The sequence below is a fragment of the Populus trichocarpa genome, chromosome 2 (assembly GCF_000002775.5).
Source record: "Populus trichocarpa isolate Nisqually-1 chromosome 2, P.trichocarpa_v4.1, whole genome shotgun sequence".
Taxonomy (NCBI): domain Eukaryota; kingdom Viridiplantae; phylum Streptophyta; class Magnoliopsida; order Malpighiales; family Salicaceae; genus Populus; species Populus trichocarpa.
This window is the reverse complement of record NC_037286.2, coordinates 4,035,574-4,055,657: the sequence shown is the minus strand read 5'-3', so window position 1 is coordinate 4,055,657 and position 20,084 is coordinate 4,035,574. Positions and strand designations below refer to the sequence as shown.

The 20,084-nt window shown below is 32.2% G+C and overlaps 2 protein-coding genes across 4 annotated transcripts; both read right to left on the bottom strand.

Moving 5' to 3' along the window:
• Positions 1-286: 286 nt before the first annotated feature.
• LOC7468733 (probable receptor-like protein kinase At2g42960) lies at positions 287-4,905 on the bottom strand. Of its 3 annotated transcripts, none has more exons than XR_002980513.2 (9): positions 4,280-4,905; positions 2,901-3,640; positions 2,697-2,801; positions 2,446-2,568; positions 2,024-2,194; positions 1,810-1,939; positions 1,481-1,690; positions 1,280-1,373; positions 648-796 (listed from the first exon to the last, which is right to left on the bottom strand). XR_002980513.2 is itself a non-coding variant. In XM_024595783.2 (9 exons), exons 2-8 carry the CDS (start codon positions 3,560-3,562, stop codon positions 1,362-1,364), a joined length of 1,413 nt encoding a protein of 470 aa, XP_024451551.1. In that variant the 5' UTR covers positions 3,563-3,640; positions 4,280-4,905; the 3' UTR covers positions 648-796; positions 1,324-1,361. The 3 variants fall into 3 exon arrangements, 2 of the variants coding, with proteins under 2 accessions (XP_002300876.1, XP_024451551.1); XM_024595783.2 differs by having other exon boundaries at positions 1,324-1,373; XM_002300840.4 differs by lacking the exon at positions 1,280-1,373 and having other exon boundaries at positions 287-796; positions 4,280-4,900.
• A 10,297-nt stretch (positions 4,906-15,202) lies between these two features.
• On the bottom strand, positions 15,203-17,387 carry LOC7468732 (uncharacterized). The gene is made up of 4 exons (XM_002300839.4): positions 17,072-17,387; positions 16,917-16,984; positions 16,697-16,791; positions 15,203-16,012 (listed from the first exon to the last, which is right to left on the bottom strand). The coding sequence occupies exons 1-4, from the start codon at positions 17,175-17,177 to the stop codon at positions 15,457-15,459; spliced, it is 825 nt and encodes a 274-aa protein (XP_002300875.2). The 5' UTR covers positions 17,178-17,387; the 3' UTR covers positions 15,203-15,456.
• Between the last annotated feature and the right edge of the window lie 2,697 nt (positions 17,388-20,084).

The following is a 20,084-nucleotide window of genomic DNA, read 5'->3' as shown; positions in this document are numbered from 1 at the left end:
ATATTTACTCATGAGCAAGTAGCTCAACTGAGAAAACTCAACTTTACGCCACATGCTCAAGGGACAAGTCATTATAGTACGTTAAATGGCACTGAAAAGATGACAGAATGCAGTGATGAGAAGAGATCAAGCACAGTGGAGCATGCATCATTGTGCTGCAGCAAACGGCAAAACATTGCAGAATAAAGAGCAAGAGGGGCAGTGATGCCTGCAAACATCATCGTTTTTTATCAATGAAAATCATATTTCATAAATAAATAAAAAAAGGAAAGGAAACGGAAAGGTGTAAAGTGAAAGGAAATAATCATTCACTATCCCAAGAACAATAATCATGTAAGCAACAAAGTATGAGAACCATAAATAATTGTACTCGTTGTAATGAAAAGAAAGCCCATTGAACCTCAGCAAACATCTGTACAACTCTCTCTCTTTCTTCTCTCTCAAGTTGCCCTTTTTTTATGGGATTGAAAGCGACTCCTCATTTGTGTGCCAAGGCAGTATGGAACGAAGGCCAACACTCCACGATCAAAATGAGTAAACTGGATCCAAGCCACCTCTTCCATGCAGGAAGAAAACAAACATCTAGATTGTGTATTATCGATGAGTTATTGAAATCTTTTAATTTAATGGATGAGAAGGTAATGCTTCTCCCCCATAGTGCTCGTTGGTCCTATCCATGAGTTGTCTCAGCTAAACGGCTTTCTGAATCCACTCCCTTGTTTTCACTTTCTGTTGATTCCTCTCTCATGGATTCAATTTCCATGCTAGTAGTACGAGTCTTTCTGTTCCTCCGATCCTGCAAAGGATTGTACAAGTCAAATTCATGAGCTCTGTAATACTGTAATATCATGAGCATGGTAAAATAAAAGAGTTTCTGAACCCTTCACATCCAGATTTATATAATAGTTTTTAAATGACAAGAAAACATCTGGATAATTTGAGAGAAGTCTCCGGAACAGACTAGGGAACAGCAAATGCAAATAGGGCAGACCGTCTCCCTGAAGCAATTGCTATCACAGAATATAGCTATATCACATGGAAGAGTAGGCTTCAAAATAAAACCAAATGGCATTACCCATGATGCAAAAGCTGCCCTATTCATTATGCATACTCGAGGATCATATGTTGTCATAATTAATGGAAGATATTATAACTTTGCGTGAGGAAAAACAAGATCTTCCTCGACGGATTCATATAGCAACAAAGGTGTCCACCGCAAGTGTCCAACCTATCCTTTGGTCAGGAAATTTGCAGAATGAGCAATAGGAAAGAAGCTCACAATAGATAGTTTCCTGGGAAACCTATCCCTTCCAGAGCAAGTACCTTATAAAGGTTACTCCACACAAAAACAGGATGACAGGCTATGCACCCTTCTGAAAAGAAAATTAGAATTCCCAAATTTCCATGAAAATATTAACTGCTGAATGGAAAAAGATGAAAAGAAAAGAAAAGAAAAGAAAAGAAATAAAAGATCATATACCTCACGAAGCGGGTACTCATCAGCTTCAAGCATCCTTACAACTTGGGTCATTTTAGGTCTCCTTTCTGCATCAGGATCAACACACCTTAGTGCAACCAAAAGAGCACGTTTTAAAGCACGTGTTGTTGGTTTAACTTCAAGATTTGGGTCCACAACTTCCTCAGCTCTTCTTGTCCCAACCATCATTTTAAGCCACTCAAGAAGATTAACCTGTCATATGCAAGTGATGTGCACTAAGGAAAAACTCTTGGAAGAAAAAAGTTAATATTCTTTTCGAAAGAAAGTGCATGTGATGTGTGTGCCCAAATATACATCAAAGAATATGGTACCTCGTTAGCTGGCCGGCCATAGTCCACAGGGTCCCTTCCAGTCACTGCTTCTAGCAGCAGGACTCCAAAGCTATAAATGTCACTCTTCTCATTTAGTAAGCCTGTGTTTGCATACTCTGGTGCAACGTAACTGAGTTCCACAAATGAGACACCCATCAAGAGATACTCACCATAGAGACAAACTATTGCACATGTAAAAAAAATGTACACATACCCAAATGTACCCATAACTCTTGTTGTGATATGACTCTCTCCAGAACCAAGGAGCTTGGCCAATCCAAAATCAGAAACCTTGGCGTTAAACTCGTCATCAATCAAAATATTGCTGGATTTTATGTCTCGATGAACAACCTTTGGTTCTATTGCTTCATGCAAATAAGCAAGCCTGCCTCAGGTTTACAAAACAATTTCAATTTCATCATCTTTGTGTATACATCCAGGGAAAGAAAATACTAATTCCATTTCTGGCATCATCCTTTATTGAAGTTTTCCTTGAGAAATGAGTTAAAAATCAACCACAACTAAATAACCACTTTAGATGAAGTAAGTAAAAAATAAACTGTCCAATCTATACATTTAATGGAGGTTCTTTTGAAATAATGGACAAATGTGGTTTGAATAGAGCTAAGAACTTACGCCTTAGCAGTACCCAGAAGAACCTTCATGCGGGCCTCCCAAGTAAGGATACCATGATGATGCATTGCCCCATGCAGCCATTGTTCTAAGTTCCCATTATTCACATATTCATACACCAGCATCCTGTGCAAATAAATTTTTTATGCAAAAAATCAAGCTCAAAGATGATCAAAGAAGCTATGCCAGGGTAGAATCATGAAGCACATGCCACAGACTCATGTGAGACTGGAAGGCAGAAAATAACATCATACCTGTGAACCCCTTCGATACAGTAGCCAAGAAGCCGCACAAGATTCTTGTGTCGAACATGACCTATAGCCTCCACTTCGACCCTAAATTCCTTCTCTGCCTGTCCCCTAAAACCACAATCCAAAAGAAAATTGTTGGATAAACTAATACAGCAGTGGATTTTGGCATCACAAAAGTAAGAGGTGACATCTTTAAAGAATCCTTACAGATTGTTAAGAAGCTTCTTCACTGCTACCTCGGTTCCATTTATTAGTGTACCCTTGTATACAACTCCATATCCACCCTCGCCAAGCACATTCTCTACTGCAAAACTATTTGTAGCAAACTCAAGATCCCTAAGTGTAAACCAGTGGCCCCATCCAAGGTGTGAAAATTCTGGCAAGCCGATTAAGGGAGAGGCTGTAACAAGTCCAGCGTGTGATAATGAAGATTGCTTCCGAAAAGTCCCAGAGCTTCCTTCTTCCCCTGAATGGGAACTGCATGCCCTCTCATGGTGATAAATCGAGCTGCATTGACTGGCATTGTCAGGATCACTAGATTTGCTCATTCCCAAATGAACCTGCATTTTCTCTGAATTCTTGTCACTCAATTTATCATTGACTGTGAGGAATAAACTTTCAGGGTGATCGTTGAAATTTTGAACCCCAACCCTATCAACCTTAATATCTTTTGATGTGTTTGGTATTTTGGAATGCGAGTACTTGTCCACTGATCTCCTAGATTTCCTCCGAAATGTAACCCATGCAGATAAGGCACAGAGAATAGAAATTATAAACACTCCTACAGATACTCCTATTAAAACCCATAGTTTCAGACCAAAAACCGATGTCTTCTTTGATAGTTCTGCATTCAAACTCTCAGATGACATATCTGGTCCTCCAGAAATCACAATTGAAAACGGTATTATGCAATCTGACTTTACACCAAGAGATTAACAGATATCCACCTGGACAAAGATAAAATGTCATGGATGTAAATACACATCAAGATGACCAACTGATGAAGTTTTGAACTTCTTATACGAGATGAATGTTTTGTCCAACACTCTCTGAAGGTAACAACTGAAGCAACGTATTGATTAAAAAAGAGCTTTATTTTCCCGATTAACACTAAAACCTCAAGGAAATGAAAACAAAGGAAAATTAATCTACTGGAAATTGAGTAGAATAAATTCTTGGCTTCATCTACAACTATTTAAAAGGAACCAAACAAAGAAAAATTAAACAAAAGAAGGGATAGGAGAGAGTCCACGGGACATAAAAAGAATTTAAATTGCATAACAATTGGCAGTTCCTTAAGGTTTCTGCAGTGCGTACAAACATGAAAACAACTTCTACGCTCCAGGTATTTGACAAATCAACTAAAACCCATTTCCAGAAAAGTCTCTCTGACCCAAGAAACCAGTGCAAAATCAAAGTTCAACGAAAAAGTAATCCCAGACCCATAAGTCACGAACAGTTAAATCACAAATCTCAAAACTACGAGAAAAAGGAATAAGTTCTCAAAAAGCATCTCTTATGATCCAAGTAAGAGACAGATAAAGAGATGTGAAACCTTCGAAGAAAAAAAAAGGGAAGGCATTTACCTTTGCAGTCATCTGAGTGTCAAAGCTAACCCCCTTGATATTCTTCCTTGAGCACCCACAAAAGCAAATAAAGGGCTTCTCTTTTTCTAGGCAAGTGAGACTCAATAAGCATGGAGAGGCCAATGTAGACCTGAATAACACAAATCAACCAAACCAAAACCCAATAGCCACAACAAGGCAGAGCTGCAGAGAGTAGTAGTTTAGAAGCACAAGTCGTGGCCTCCAATTGGCCAAAAAAATAAGAATTTTGTGAATAATAAAAGAAAGAAATGGCAAAGAAAGAAAGACAAAAATCTAATCTTTCAAGGCAAAATGTGTAAAGGGAGAGGGGGGGTAGTAATATAAATGAGGGTGATTCTAGGGGCCTAAAAAAGATAAAATGGGTGAAATGGTTGGTGGGTCTTTGTGTGCATGTGGAGGGAAGAGAGACGGACCTTTCAGAAAGCTGGAAAGGAAGCTTAGTTTGCAATGGAGGAAAACAGAGAGAGAAACAGTAAAGGGAAAGCAAAATGAAGTGAAGAGAGGTGGCATTTATAACCAGGTAAAGAAAGAAAGAAAGATTATACTAATGAGAACCCATCAAAAAGCAAAGGAGAAAAGTGAAGGGCAAGAGATGGACAGGGAGAGAGAGGGGCAGAGAGTCAACATAACAGTAGGGAACTCCAAATCATAGCTTGCCCACGAGGTTTCCTTACCAAATTATCCTTTTTTTTACAGGCTGTTTAATCCTTTTTAATCGAAATTAAAAATATTTAATGAAATTTTATATTTATAATCATTTTTAGTATGAAAATAAATTCCAACTAGAATTCAATACCTCAAAATAGATCCTCTAAATGGAATTCAATTTAAAATTTTAATGAAATCTTGTATTTATAGCCATTTTTAGCGTAAAAAATAAATTTTTAAAAGAATTCAATTTCTAAAAACAATATAAAAATAAATCAAACATCAACCTCTCTTATTTATTACAATAAAAAAAGAATAAATTAATATTAAAACTAATTTTTTTTTAAATACCATCTCTTTTTTTTTATATAACTATTCTCCATCTTGTCAGCAGTAAATATTCATCCCTATTAAAACCTAATCTATACCATCACCAGAACACTATTTTCTTCTCATTCAATCATATATCATATTGTTTGTCTTTAATTTTGTGATTTGTGTAGTCGTGGAAAAATAAGACCTTAGAAAAAGGTATTTGGATTTTATCTTTTTGGGTCATTTAGTATGGCAACGGAGGAGAATTAAAGTAAAATAAAGGTGATGGTGATAATATAAGTAATTTGATGGATTGAATTTGGTGATATAATATATCTTTAAATATGTGAATTTAAATTATTTATTGATTAAATTTAAATTGAATATTGTAATTTAATTTAATTATAATAAAAAAATGAATTTTAACAACCAATTAAAGAATTTTTTTCTCTCTCTTTTGATTTTTTTTCAAAATAGTATTGTTTAGAAAAAATGATAAAACAACATAGTTTAAAAATGTTATTATGAAATAGCACAATTTATATATATTACAATTAGAAAATACGAGATTTAAAGTTGTTGTTGTTATTAGATTTGTTTTTTCAGTATTTTTCTGGTGGTGTTATGATTGAAGTTTTGATGTATCTCTAATTTTTTATTTTTTTTTATTTTTTATAATTCGAGCCAACTCATTTAATTTATTTTTCAAATGTTACATTTTCAAATGACGGACAATTTTGAATCTCAAGTTTTCTATCCCAACATGTATAAAATATGATATTTTACTAATTTTTTAAAAACATTATGTTATTTTATCTGTTTTTTAAAAAAATGTTAATAAACAAAAATACCCCTCTCTTTTATAGAAATTCTTGCTGATTTTTATTTTTTTCTAGATCGAAGGAGACTTGAGCAGAAAAATACAAGGTGCAATGTCCTAATCCGTTGTGACCCAAGAAAATAAATCAATCCATCCTGTGTTGCGTACGATGTTCAAAGAAAAAAAAATTGTTTTGGTTAAACATGCACAGCCTTTATGCACTTGGAATTTCGTTTTTATTTTCGTATTTATAACTTGTATTTGTTTATAACTATGAATAAATAAGCAGCCAAAGAAGGCATGCCAAAAATAATATATTTATCACTTTATAATAAAAAGAAATAAAAAAATAATAATCCGCGCAAGCAGCTATTCCTTAATCGCAAGACAAAATTAGGTCTTTGTTGCAACTAGCCTTTCATGTATTTCTTGTCTTCCTCTCAACTAGCTAATCGACTCTGTAGCCATGTAAATGATGTTGCAGCGGTTATCAAGGGCAGTTATGTCAATGTATATTCGACCAAACCTGTGTTTGTTTTTCGGCGTGTTCGTGTTTTTTTTTAATTTTTTAACATGTTATTATTAAAAATAATTTAAAAAAAAATATAAAATATTTTAATATTTTTTTAAAAAAAATAAAATAAAAAACAACTGCTATGAACCCGAAAAGAGCTTTTCGACAGTAATAAATTAATTAATCATAGCTCGGAAGGAGATAATGCCACCCCGTAATCGGGGAGAGTCAGGGAGGCTTTGAGTTGAAGCATCGATACCTTTAGATTAAAGCATGTCTCCAACAAAACCTTTTCAATTCTCATAAAAAAACAAATCCTTTTTAATTCTTTCTTTTCAGAAATCACATTAGAAAACATACAATGGAACATCAAATTCTGCCGAGCGAAGAAAAATCATAAAAAAGAGAGATGAAGAGCCAATCGGACTCGGTTTTCATGGGTGGCATTCGAGAGATGATGAGCACCAGCTTCGACTTGATTAACATGGCCAATTGTGACCGTCTGATCATTATAAATCATGTGAGGTGTAACTTTTATCAGCATCTAGAAAAATGAACAGTTGAAACAAAAGGCAGCCGAGGTGTGTGTGAGTTATATACACAGCCTTCTCCTCCGTGGCCACTTGCTTTCCTAGAAGCCTTGCACATGCGTCACGTGAATGGCACGCGGAAAAACTCCTTTACTGAACTAGATGCGAAGTGGTGATTGTTGGTTCAGTGTTTCTAAAGAATCTAAATTTAATTTAGTAATTGTTTGAAATTAAGTTGGTATAAATATTGTATTTTTTTTTTTACATTTCCTGTAGGTTTATATTGAAATTTAGCTCTCAATATGTAAAATCTTTTCTCTCACAATTTTCAAATACATAAATCATATTTTCAAAAAAAAAAATACAAATCCTTGATAAATTACTACAGAAGACAAAGATTGATTATTAAATAACGACACCCATAATGATGAAAGTAGTGTTACAAGTGAAAACATGAAACACGTAGGATACAATGATTAAACTTGTTCTCGGATCTAGACTAACTTGTAAGAAAAAATCAATTCAAGGTTGATTTTATTAGATCGGTTCACTTGATTTCTTGGTCAAACTATGTTGCAAAAAAGAGTCTATAATATCATTTTAACTTTCTAAAAAATTGATCTAAATCCACCTAAATTAACATGTTAAATATAGATTTGAAACCTTTTATAAAGTATACACAACATAAGGATAATAATCGAAGTGAAAATATGATGTCTAACCTTTGTATATACATAATTGATAAATTAAAAAAAAATAAAAAAATTTGATTATTCTTCCAAAAATAAAAGTGTATATCTTCATCATAAATCATGGCATATTAAAAGGTACATGTGAATATAATAATGATTGTTTTTTCAAATGTTTTTTATTTCAAAATACATTAAAATAATATTTTTTATTTTTTAAAAAATTATTTTTAATATTAACATATTAAAATGATATGAAAATATAAAAAATATATTAATTCAAAAAATAATTAAAATTAAAAAAAAATTAAAACAATTTTCAACCCTGCCAGGTTCGGGAGGTGCACTCACAGCAACCTTGAACAGTGCTCAGATGTGTGTTCAGGAATGTTGCACGACATGCATGCTCACGAGCCTGTTTTTCTTCTCGTGATTGATTTTTCTATAGCAGCATGCCATGGCCGTCGTCGAAGATTTTCTTCGCACGTCACGCACCCAAATCATTGATGAGAAAATGAATTTCGCTCGTGAAATTGGGCGAGCTTTAATTCAACGCTCTTGACAGTGCATAAAAAAACCAGACTTTCTTGTGATTCGTGAAAACAACCCTTAAATATCATTAAAAAGCGAGAAATGAAAAGACGAAAAGACGAGAATAGGAGGAATACAAAAATTAATTTCCATTTTCATCTATTAAAGTACTCAAATTTCATTTGAATTTATTGCTACTATTCAAAACCCGATATTAAAATTAAATATAGTTTGTATTTCCCTTTTCTCATTTAAATTATTTCATTTCTGATTACCCAAAGGACACCTTGGAGCAAAAAAAAACTTCACATTGATTAGAAGGACATTAGTTTACAGCGTTGCATTACATTGTAAACCGAATCATGAAAATTTTGAATGTAAAAGAAAGTGCAGGGAATAGATAATTATTTGATATTATTATTAAATTTGATTTAATGTGTTAATTTTAAATTTTTTTAATTTAATTTCTTGTTTAACATGGATTTAAAATTAAATTGTACGGAAATTATTCTGATATGACTCAATCGAATTGATATATCAAAAGACAATATTAATGACATGTAAAAAGCATGGTTTAACTTCAAAAAAAATAATTCAAGATTTTATTTTTAATATTAAGACGTCAATATTTTAGATCGACTAGACCTTCACGAATTAACATGTTAAAATCACAATTCGAGTTGTCATAACCCAATTTTTACTCCATTTAGAAATTAAAAAACAATTGCATCAAGGTTTTCTTAGATAAATGTTGGCATATTTTTGGAAAAAAAAAAGACTGTTGTAAAAAATAACAAAAAAAACATGAAAAAATAATTTGAGATGAAATCATAAAAATATTTTTTTAAAAAAAAAACCAAAAGAACTTATCCAAAGCAAGTAAAACTAGGCCAGGGATAATTTTGAGGGAATGCAAGTAGGGGGTTTAATTGAAGTGAAATTGAAGATAAAGTTTGAAATTGATGGAATTTGCATAAATAAAAAGGCCAGGGATGAAAATTTTTGAAAGAAAAAAATTGAAATATGAGTCAACTAGTCAAAATTAAAAAAATAAAGGATCAAGGGCCAAAACAAAAAAGATGACAAAGCTTGGAAGTCCAATTCATTCAATTAAGAGCTTAATTGAAGATGAAAGGGAGACTCTGTGGCAAAATTGGCCAAATATGCACAAATTGGATGGCTAAGGACCAAAATTGACAAAGCAGAAAAAGTTGAACCAGGGACAAAATTAAAGGAAATTCAAAGTTAAATGTTCAATTTGAGACCTAATTGAAAGTCTTCGAAAACAAAAATTAATATTGAAAAGGCACTGAAGTGTAAGGACTAGCTTGAAATTTACCAAAACAATGTAGTTTCATCTTGATAAGAAACCCTTATGTAAAAACTACACCATGCCGTTCAGCTTTTTTCTTGAAGGGAGAGACGACGTTGTCCTCTTCTTCGTTGAAGGTTTTTCTGTAGAATTCCAGCCTTTCTCGGAAGCATGGATAAGCCATCTTTGTCCACTTTGATCTCTTCATTTTGTACGTGTTTCGAAACAAAAATCACTCCTTTTTGCACCATCTCGTCACCCCTGCAACCAGCCAAAAAAAAACCCTGCACTTTATAGCCCTGAACCCGATGAAAAAGCCGACCAAAAAACATGCCTGAACCTGCTGCAACGATGGTACGAATGTGGTAGGACATGTTTCAACAACTAAAACTTCGTGATAACTTTATTTTTTAAAATTATTTTTTATTTAATTATATAATAATAATAAATAAATATTTTTAAACTTAAACATGGGTCAAATATTAAGATGATTTTTTAAAATTATAATAATTTTATAAAAATTAAATTGAAATAATTTATAAAAATAGATCTAAAATTAAGCATTTGTTAAAGAATAAAACCGAGAAAATAATGACAAAAAAAATTAAAAATTAAAAAGAAAATATTTCATTCACTTCACTATTTATTGCACCTCTAAGTTTTTTAGAATAGAAAATATAATTAATATCAATTCAAAAAATATTATTCTGAGGGATATATACATAAAAAGAATCTTGCTCATTTAAGGAAAGATATGTATTTTTGTAAATAATAGAATTTGTTACATTTATAATTTTTTTCTCCATTTAAAATTAAATAATTCTACTGTGTTCAAGCTGACATCCTATAAGTTAGAGCTTAAACCATTAACTAGCATGTCATATCATCATTTTATGTTATCGATCCAAAAAAAATCATTAATCATGTCTAATTTTTTATTTGAAACAATTATTAATATGATAAATTAAATGAAAACTATCACTTTTGTGGAGAGCTAAAATAATATAATTATTTCTTTTCGATACGAAAACAATCACTTTTTAAAAAAGCTAAATTAATGTAATTATTGTTTTAGTAAGGATTAGTAGCCCAAAATATGATTAATCTGACTTGTTATGTATTGAAATGTTGTCTCATCATGAGAATGTAAATTAAAATTGATTCATCTAGAAAAGCAATAAATTAGCAATATGAGTAGGATATGATAATTTTTATCTCTTAATTTTCATTTCTATAGTAATAATCGGGTGATCATTATAATTAATTTAATTTTAAAGAATAATATTTATGTTTACATAATTCCGTAATATAAGATAAAATAATTTTTTTATGAAGAAATAATTATTTTAAAGTCATGGAAAAAAAAAAACTTATAATCAAACTCAAGATCTATTTTAAGTCCATTGTTTTCACAACTCAAAAGTTTTCTTCTTATTAAAAGACAACTCATAATAATTATGTTAATTTGTCTTTTTTTAAATAATTCTTTCCATTTAATTTCTCAATATAATTAATTTTTGAATTTGCTGGGTTAATGATATAATATATACATATATATTAATTAATGGCTAAAGCTGTATTTTTTTTAATTAAAATTTAAACACTATATATAAAATTTATCCTCGAAGCTATTGCTATTACACGTGTTGTATAAATGGAAGGAAAGCTAAGAGAAAAGAATCACGTTTATATGGAGTTCTTTAATTTCCTATATCTATCATTTTATATTTCAGAACGTGTTATATTATCTTGAAGTATAATTTTCCACTCTATTGGCACGAGGAATTAGTTTGCACGCACGCGTTACATGCAGGGTACCAAGATTTTTTAAAACACGATAATAAATTTTTTTTCGGGTATTATGAAATTTTCTTGTATTATTAAATATGAAAATACAATAATTTTAAATTTGTTTTTTATCAGATTTTTTTTTCTAGTAATGTATTTTTTGTTTATCTTAACGAACATAATGTTTTTAATTGAAATAATTGTTTCTTTTATTTTTTTTATAATTATTAAAGCAAGTTAACAAAAAATATCAAAATAGTATGTTTATATTTTATTTATGATTGAAAGCTAAAGAAATAAATAATAAATATGATATTTAAAATCTATGTAAAAATTGAATTAAGGAAACAAAGGGTGCTATAAAAGCTGCTAAGAACTCCAAGAACAAGGCCCGTTAATCTGATGGGCTAGATTCCTGACCCGATTTCTGGCCCCTCTTCAATATCCCGGACGAATCGCATCTTCTAGGGTTTAGCGTCGCATCACCGGGAAATAAACCTTGTCATTAAAGAATCAAGACTCGAACATCGGAGTTCCAATCCAGCCAATGGCATACTCCTATTCCAGATCTCAATCCTTTTCTTTTCTGAACGAAGTTGAATTTCAAGCTCATCTTTTGTTTGGTCTGTGGGTTTTCGTTAATAAATCTTTTGGATTCCTCCACCGAGCACGTTCAGAATGGTGGCAGTTACTTTATCTTTCTACCCCCGCCCCTTCCATTATCTAATCCAGCACCCATTAATAAGCAGTAACGGACATAATCAAGCTCTGCCAGGCGCTATTTTATGGAATTTATACAGGACATGCACCGGAAAAGATACCTAAACCAGAGTAAATTATCAGAGAAAAGGTATAGCGTTTTTAAGGAAATCCATTGTTTCGAGACAGTGGAATTGAGTTGGTAACGTGACAGGTCATTTATGCACAGCTCTAGCTATCCTCCTGCTTGCCCACAGGTTCAATTAATTGGGTGGTATTTTAAAGTTCATGAATTACAGTTACATTTATATTATATCATAAATGTAAAATATAGTAGAAGGATTCGATTGATCACCGTAGCAATTCACAACACCCATAATGTTTTTTTTTTTTAATATTTTCATCCTCAAATCTTTTTTCTTTCTTTCTGAATTGCAATATTTTATTTTTAATTTCATAACTAATTTATAAAAAAGAAAAACATTTATTAACATAAGATCAAAGTGTAAAACAAGAAGAAATCTTGTGGCTAATCTCAAATCCAGTATAAAAGAGTCCACCTTTATTTTTTCTTACTCTGTAGTCTTTTTAGTTTTTACAATTTTAATTTTGGATCCAAAAATTTATTTTTTTAATATTTTAATTCTTGTGTTTGAAAAAAAAGATAGAAAGTTGTCTAAATACTGCGAAGGAGAAATAAAATTTATGAATAGTTACTTTTTGGCGACAAGAGTCTTTGTTCTTTGTATTCACATGTTTTATTTGACGAGGAGAGTTTGATGGTAGTGATATTTTCTATAAACTTGCTTAAAAAAGTAGATTGGGCTTAATTTAGATTTTTTTGATTCAATTGATTCTTATTTTTTTAGTGATTTTGAGGTATTTTAGGGTTGATAAATGGTTTATGGAGATTTTTATAGTGTTTTTAAAGTAAATATGGCTAGAAATTTTGATTTTTAAGACAAAAAAACCCCTATCACCCATTTTACAAATACTATAGCGGTGGTCATATTTTAGGCTAACTCCCAAAGATGACATATCACATGCTACTACAGATAACTTGTCGCATGCCACCACAAACAACCTGTTGCCTACTTAAAAAAAGAGTGGATAACATATAGAAGCTTGGGCTTCTATACTCAGACATGAATGAGCTTTTTAATTAAGTCCAAACACATGGGCTTGACCCATCAACACTTGATTCCTCCCCCTTTTTTTTTTTTAATTTCACCCTTCATCGTTGGTTTTTTATTTTTTTAACTTCATCCTTCAATATTTGATTGATTTTGATTTGGATTTCAATATTTGTATCAATTTGCTTTTTATTGGTTTATTTCAATCTCAAACAAATATTTTGATATTTATAATCATCTATTTTTATTATTATATAATTAAGTAAAAAAAACTTATAATAAAACCATTATAAATTTAGATAATGTATCACAATATCTAAATATTGTGGGTTTGGAAGGTTAATCAGTGAAGCCTAGGTGGATTCAATGTATATTATCTAAATATTAAAAAAAAAGATGTTATCTTAGACTTTTTTCTTGTAAAGTCAAGTTTTGTTTTTTTCTGATCATTATGATGTTTATAAAATTATTAAGTTGATTGGGTCATATTTGATAAAATAGTTTTAAAATTGACTTACTAAACCAAATTTAATGATCTTGTCAAAGAATTTTCATCCATTTAGATACTCTTTTTAATTTTCAAGAAAAAAATTGGGCCAACCTACAGGTAACAATTATGTAAATTTGCCTAAAACACGTAAACATGATTTTCTTGGAAACAAATATTTTAAATAAAAAGTATTTTCTAGTATTCGGTGAGAAATGAAATATAAATTTACGAGCCATATTCAATAATTGATTAGGATGGGCAATTACAGTGTTACTGCAGTTGGTTTGTATGAAACACTACTACTGCTTTTGCAAAACTAGACTGGAATTATGTATCCTGTTGTTCCTCTTCCTACAGCCTTTGGTTTATTACACATGACATAATAGACCCAACAATTATTAGGCACCTAACTCCATCAGATTATTAGTCGCATTAGGCTTGAAATCTTTTACTCTGCATCACAGCTGTACTTCCCTTGTTTTTTTCCTTTATGAAGAAAGAGATAAGATATGCTTTATGGTGTTTGCTTGCGAAAAGCTATTTCTGGACTCCTTTTTTCCCAATGATCATTAAGAAGATAGTGTCGGCTATAAGCATTGTCCAGATGGAAAATTTATTGTGAAAAGTGCATAGGAAGCATTGAGACCAAGGGGTGTTATAATTGGTTGGTGGAAACTGCTATGGATCCTTTATCTATCCCTCGACAGAATTTTGTAGCCTGACTCGAATCCTTCAAAGATAGACAGAAGATAAGAAGAGGGAGAACTACAGGCCCAATTTGTGTTTATGCAAGTATACCAATGAGAGTAGAGATCATTTGTTCTTTAAATGTCAATATGCCAAGGACATTTGGAGCGAAGAATTGAAAAAATGCGACGTCTCCACACAAGTCGGTATTTGGGACCAAGAACTGGGATGAGCAAAGAAAAATTTGCAGAAAAACATTTTTTCTCTCCATGTTGTTAAGAATTTCACGGTGCTCCCACTTCTATTTTACATGGAAAAAGAGAAATTTCAGATGGCCTGCATTACAAACCTTTTATTTTCATAGTTTTGTGAATACCATACTTTTGATGGTAAAGATGGGTTAATGACACGTTTTATTCTTGATAAAACTGCAACATGACCTAGATGCTGTAAGTTTGATTAAAAGTGACGAAAACAACAAAATTTTGCTCCTTAGTAAGCATTGCCCGCTGCGAAGCACGGGTCTAAAAACTAAGTATACACTAAATCCCTAACAGCACCGAGGAACACAGATGATACTATAATCCATAGTTACCTTAAAAACAAGTACGTCCCTGGCATTTCTGAAAAGATTATTACAGCTTGGCGCCACCAAATGCAATAAAGTCCCACCAGCTGGTGAAAAGTCCTGTGCTGCAATGCATACATTCAACTAAATTATAGTCCTAAACTAGTTGCTCGTTGAATTCAATCAAGTAATAAGATGTCAGCATGTCATAAAAACAAAATAAGTGTCACATATAATGTTTGCAGAGGCGACAAGCATATACATATACTCGAGAAGATTATCACTGCTAGATCTAAGGGCTGTTACATAAAACCATGATCATCATTCAACTTGAAACACGTGGATGAAAAACCTCGCTAGTGACATTCATGACTCATTAAGGCAGTTTTACATCTGACACTATACATTCTTAGTAGAAACTGTTATTCATGTCTACAATCCACCTCTATTTGAACTGAAGTCCTGAATCCATTGTTTTGGCAATGAAGATCCAAATATTCGAAGAAGCAAAGCTCTTTGTTTCCTGCCTAACTTGTTTACACCATAAGTGCGGTAGACACCAAGTTTAAGTGCTTCTCGCCCTTCTTCAGCAGCTCTTTTCCTAACAGACGTTAATAAACCAGTCCCTTGTGGATCAATTTCATTACTCTCCACCTTTCCATTCTCACCTTTCTCTTCGTCTACAATCACCACACTGGTACCAGCATCTACCTTTTCTTCAGATTGACGGCCGTCATCTTCATCAGTCTCAATTCCAGCTCTATCAGTGGCCCTTTGAGTATCAGACAGGCTGCTACCCCACCATTTATTCGTAGCTGTTGATAAACCATCTGATGGAAATCCATATTTAAACTCATCCAAACCCATCAATCCTTTTGCCAACCCTGGAGTGAGCGTGATATGTTGCCGCCCAACTAGAACATCCTTAGTTCCTTGTTGCTGCAATTTGTGAGGTTTGGAATTCTCATTGTTTTGCTGCTGGATACCACTGATCAGATCATGAAAATAGGCCAGAGAAAGAAACTGAATCAAATTGATTATACATAAATACAAGAGCATATAATTCAAATGGATTTAGATGATAGAATTGTTTTCATCATGTCAAGCATTCCCTCAACAGAAATTTACTAGGTGATATCTGAATTCTCTCGTGACCTGCTGTTCACTTATTAGATCACAGACCAAATTACTAGATAAAGACAACTGCAACTAACACACCATCTGCTAGCCACTCTTATCCATAAAAAAAACTCACCTCCACATTGTCCTAATCAATGCAAGAAGCAAGGATAATGAATAAGCATGCACACCAGAAACCAATTCTGAATGCAGACACATAAAGAAAACCTATCAAATATTGCAAAAGGCGAATCCAACCATCGCTACAAACGTCAAACCTCACAAAATCTATTCTTTCAAATTTTTCCCATTAAAAAGTCTCTATCTTGGTCGAAATCTTTAGTAAGAACAACAAAAACCAACCCAGGTAATTTTTCCTTCAGAGAAACTTATATTACCACAATCCTATTTCTTAAATCTAGTAATCTAGTTAGTAAAACAAACATAATGACAAATTCTCGAAAGCAAAATTTATGACAAATCAAACGGCGTTAAATTCTAAAACTCTGTAACTTGCTTGCATTGATTAGTAACAAAAAAAGAAAAAACACACCTTTTGTTAGCAGCCTTGGCGAGGTCGGCAATGGCTTTGATTTTTTCTCTAGCAGCATACCTTCTAATGTCCTCTATACTCTTTCCAGCTAAGTACTGAAATACCCGGGGGGGGGGGGGGGGGAGTAATTAAGTTTCTATAGAAGAAAATTCATTTCTACCAAGAAAATAGAAGAAAAGATTACTGATAGGAATCGAGAAAAACAAAAACAAAAACTGACCTTGCGATATGGCCACCTATCAAGACCATTGTCACGGCAGATTTTCTTAAGCACACTGACACAGACGCCTGCTCGAATAATTACACAAAATATTAATAAAAAATAAATAATTTGAAACTTGAAAGTTCAAATGTGAGATGAAGGGAGAGAGGTACCGAGATTGTTAGCGGCATCGGAGAGAGGAAGAGAGAAGTGCTTGGAGATGGCTTCCCAGGAGGGCGGTTTTGATTGATTCGGTTGCTGCTGCTGCTGGATATTCATTTTGTTTGAATAACTTTAAAATCAATCTAAAAGCCCAAAAATATAATCAAGGGTTTCTTTAATCCGTGAGAGTGATGAGAAGAGATTCGAGCTATGGATGGATGGATGCTGTTTTCTGTGTTTTTTTCCCTTGTTTCTTTTTTATTGTGACGGCCGGTAACCTAAAGGGGGTGTTGGAGTCCGACTCGAGCGCTCTCTCTCTCTCTCTCTCTCTCTCTCTATATATATATATATATATAAAATTATTTTTAAATTATTTTTTATTTTAAAATATATTAAAATAATATTGTTTTTTTAATTTATTTTAAACATTAGCAAATTAAAATAATTTAAAATTTCTAAAAATAAAAAAAAATTAGTTTATGTTCTTTTATCAGGGAATTCCTGTACGTGTTTGTAATTAATTGAAGAATCATTTAATAAATATAAGTTCCTTGATTTTGAATGGTTAAGTTAATTTTTTGTATTCAAATTATTTGATTATATTGCAAGTTTTTGATTTGCTTTTTTTAACATATAAATGATCACATAATTTTAAAATTTATATTTGAAAGACATCATTATAAGTTTTTTTAGTCTAGAAATACAAGTGTGAAATTTTAGGAATAGTACTAATATCAAATTTAACATATAACTTTAAAATTAAAAGTTTTTTTAGTTGGGGATGGTCATGAAAAACCTCAAAACAACTATATAATTATATTTTTTATAGAATTATCTTCTTATGAGATATTTTTTTTCTTTTTAAAAATTAATAGAATTACTCTAGTGATTCTCATTACTTTAGTTTTACTGTTATAAATCATTTTATTTAATAGCTGATGCACATACACCTTTAGTATAAAGTTTGAGAATAAGCGAAAAGAAGAAACTACTCCCTCATCTTTTTCTTCAATTTATCTCAGTCATTGATTTTTTATTTTCCTTACCTTTCACACGTCCTTTTCAACTATTTTCATCAAACAAATGCTTGACCTTTCAATCTAATTGCAATTAATTTAACTCGTGTTTGCTCAAGAACCTTTTTATACTTAAAAATTTCCAGATCTGACCTCTTCCACTTATAAGGTTCAATCTATCTATAAACTCGTCTACCTATAAGGTTCCAACAAACTTAGAAATTTTGATGGGAAACCTAAAATCCCTAGATTTGACCTCTTTCTTATCACGAGGTTGTCTTCTCTATTCGTGTTTTGGGTTTCAATACTAGCCAATGACCCATGATCACTCTTTTGGGTTTGTTCTTGTTGCTCTTTCTTCTCTAATCTACGAGTCAATTCTGTAATCTATTATTGTATATCCTCCATGATAAGCTCTTGAAGGTTTCTCTTAAAGAAAAGTCTCCTCATCCTTTTTTTGAACACGCCCTACTCTATGACCTCTTCCTACCATGGTTGTTTAGTAGCACACAACAAACAAACAATTAACTTATGTTGTTCATTTATGTAATTCATTGTCTCATGATCTGTAATGAGGACAAACTCTTTTTGCACTAGATAATGTCACTAATGTTTGAAACTCTAAATAATAGCATAAAGTTTCAGACCATACTTATAGTAATTCTTCTTTGAACTAGATAGCTTCTTATTGAAAACAGTCACAGGCCGCCCATCTTGGTTAAGAACTCCTCTAATGCCTATCCCAAATGTATCACAATTAACCTGAAATAGCTTCTTAAAGTTTGAGAGTGCTAGTACAAGAGTTTCAGTCATTTCCCGTTTAACAAGCTGAAAACTAAATTCAGCCTTCTATGTCCACTTAAAAGAGTGCCCCTTCAAACACTTCATAATAGGGGCAACAAGAGAATTGAAGTTTTGGATGAAACTCCTATAAAAGGATACAAGTCCGTGAAAGCACCTGATATCATGAACACTTTGAAAAACTTGCACCTTTTGCAATTCACATACAAATGCTTATTTTTTAAGATTGTAAAAATAACACGCCAATTCATTTAGGACCCTACAGATCCACTCTATTTTCTATTCAAAGAGTAGCCCCTTGTCTCTATGTTTTCACATTGAGAATTCTTTGCAGATGAAGAGATGTCAAATGGGCTTCTTACTTCCCAAACAGATCCTCCTATATTTATATATAAACACTGGTTTATCAAGAATATGTAAGAAAAGGACTTCGAATTGTTGATTCATCGCCAAAGATGGCTTATAGCCAAGAGTTCATTATCTAATGGATTTTTCCGTTCTAATACTCTATCCGAGTGTTTTCAATAATGAGAAATTTAAAATGCTCGGGGATGGAAATGAGAGAATGTCTACAATATCTGGATTTAATCATATTTAATTTGAAGGATTGCTGCTTTTTATGAAGCACAAACAGAAGAACTTATCCTCAAAACAGAAGAACTACTGAAACTGTGCAAAATCCTTACAAGGTTTTATGCACAAAGAACAAACAAATTCTTATGGGTTGGATCTGAAGACATAGAAAGTGATGTTTTTATATCAATAGAAGTCCAAGTTCATGGAATTATTGATCTTTAGCAATTGCATAAAAAATAGTAAGAATTTTACACAAATCAAGATTTGAGATTTTAGTTTCTTATCAAAAGGTTTCATATTCTATTAATTTGACTAGGTGAGATTCCAAAATGGGGTTGTAAATCAAAATATTATAAAAACCATTTCCTCGTGAACTCAATACATGATGCATGAACCTCATGCAAATACTGAACGCATTGTACATCCCGAATGATATAATCATCAATTCGTATAACCCTTGCCGAGTTTCGGCACCTTTCTGCTGAGGGGGCAACGCTGAAAGATGAGAACCCAAGAACCCAACTCACACGTGTTGTTGTCAATTAGAAAAACAATAAAGTGGGTCCTAAATTCCCAATTTACATAGCCGAAAAAGTCATGCTGTGGTGGGGCATGATTTCTTATGATCATA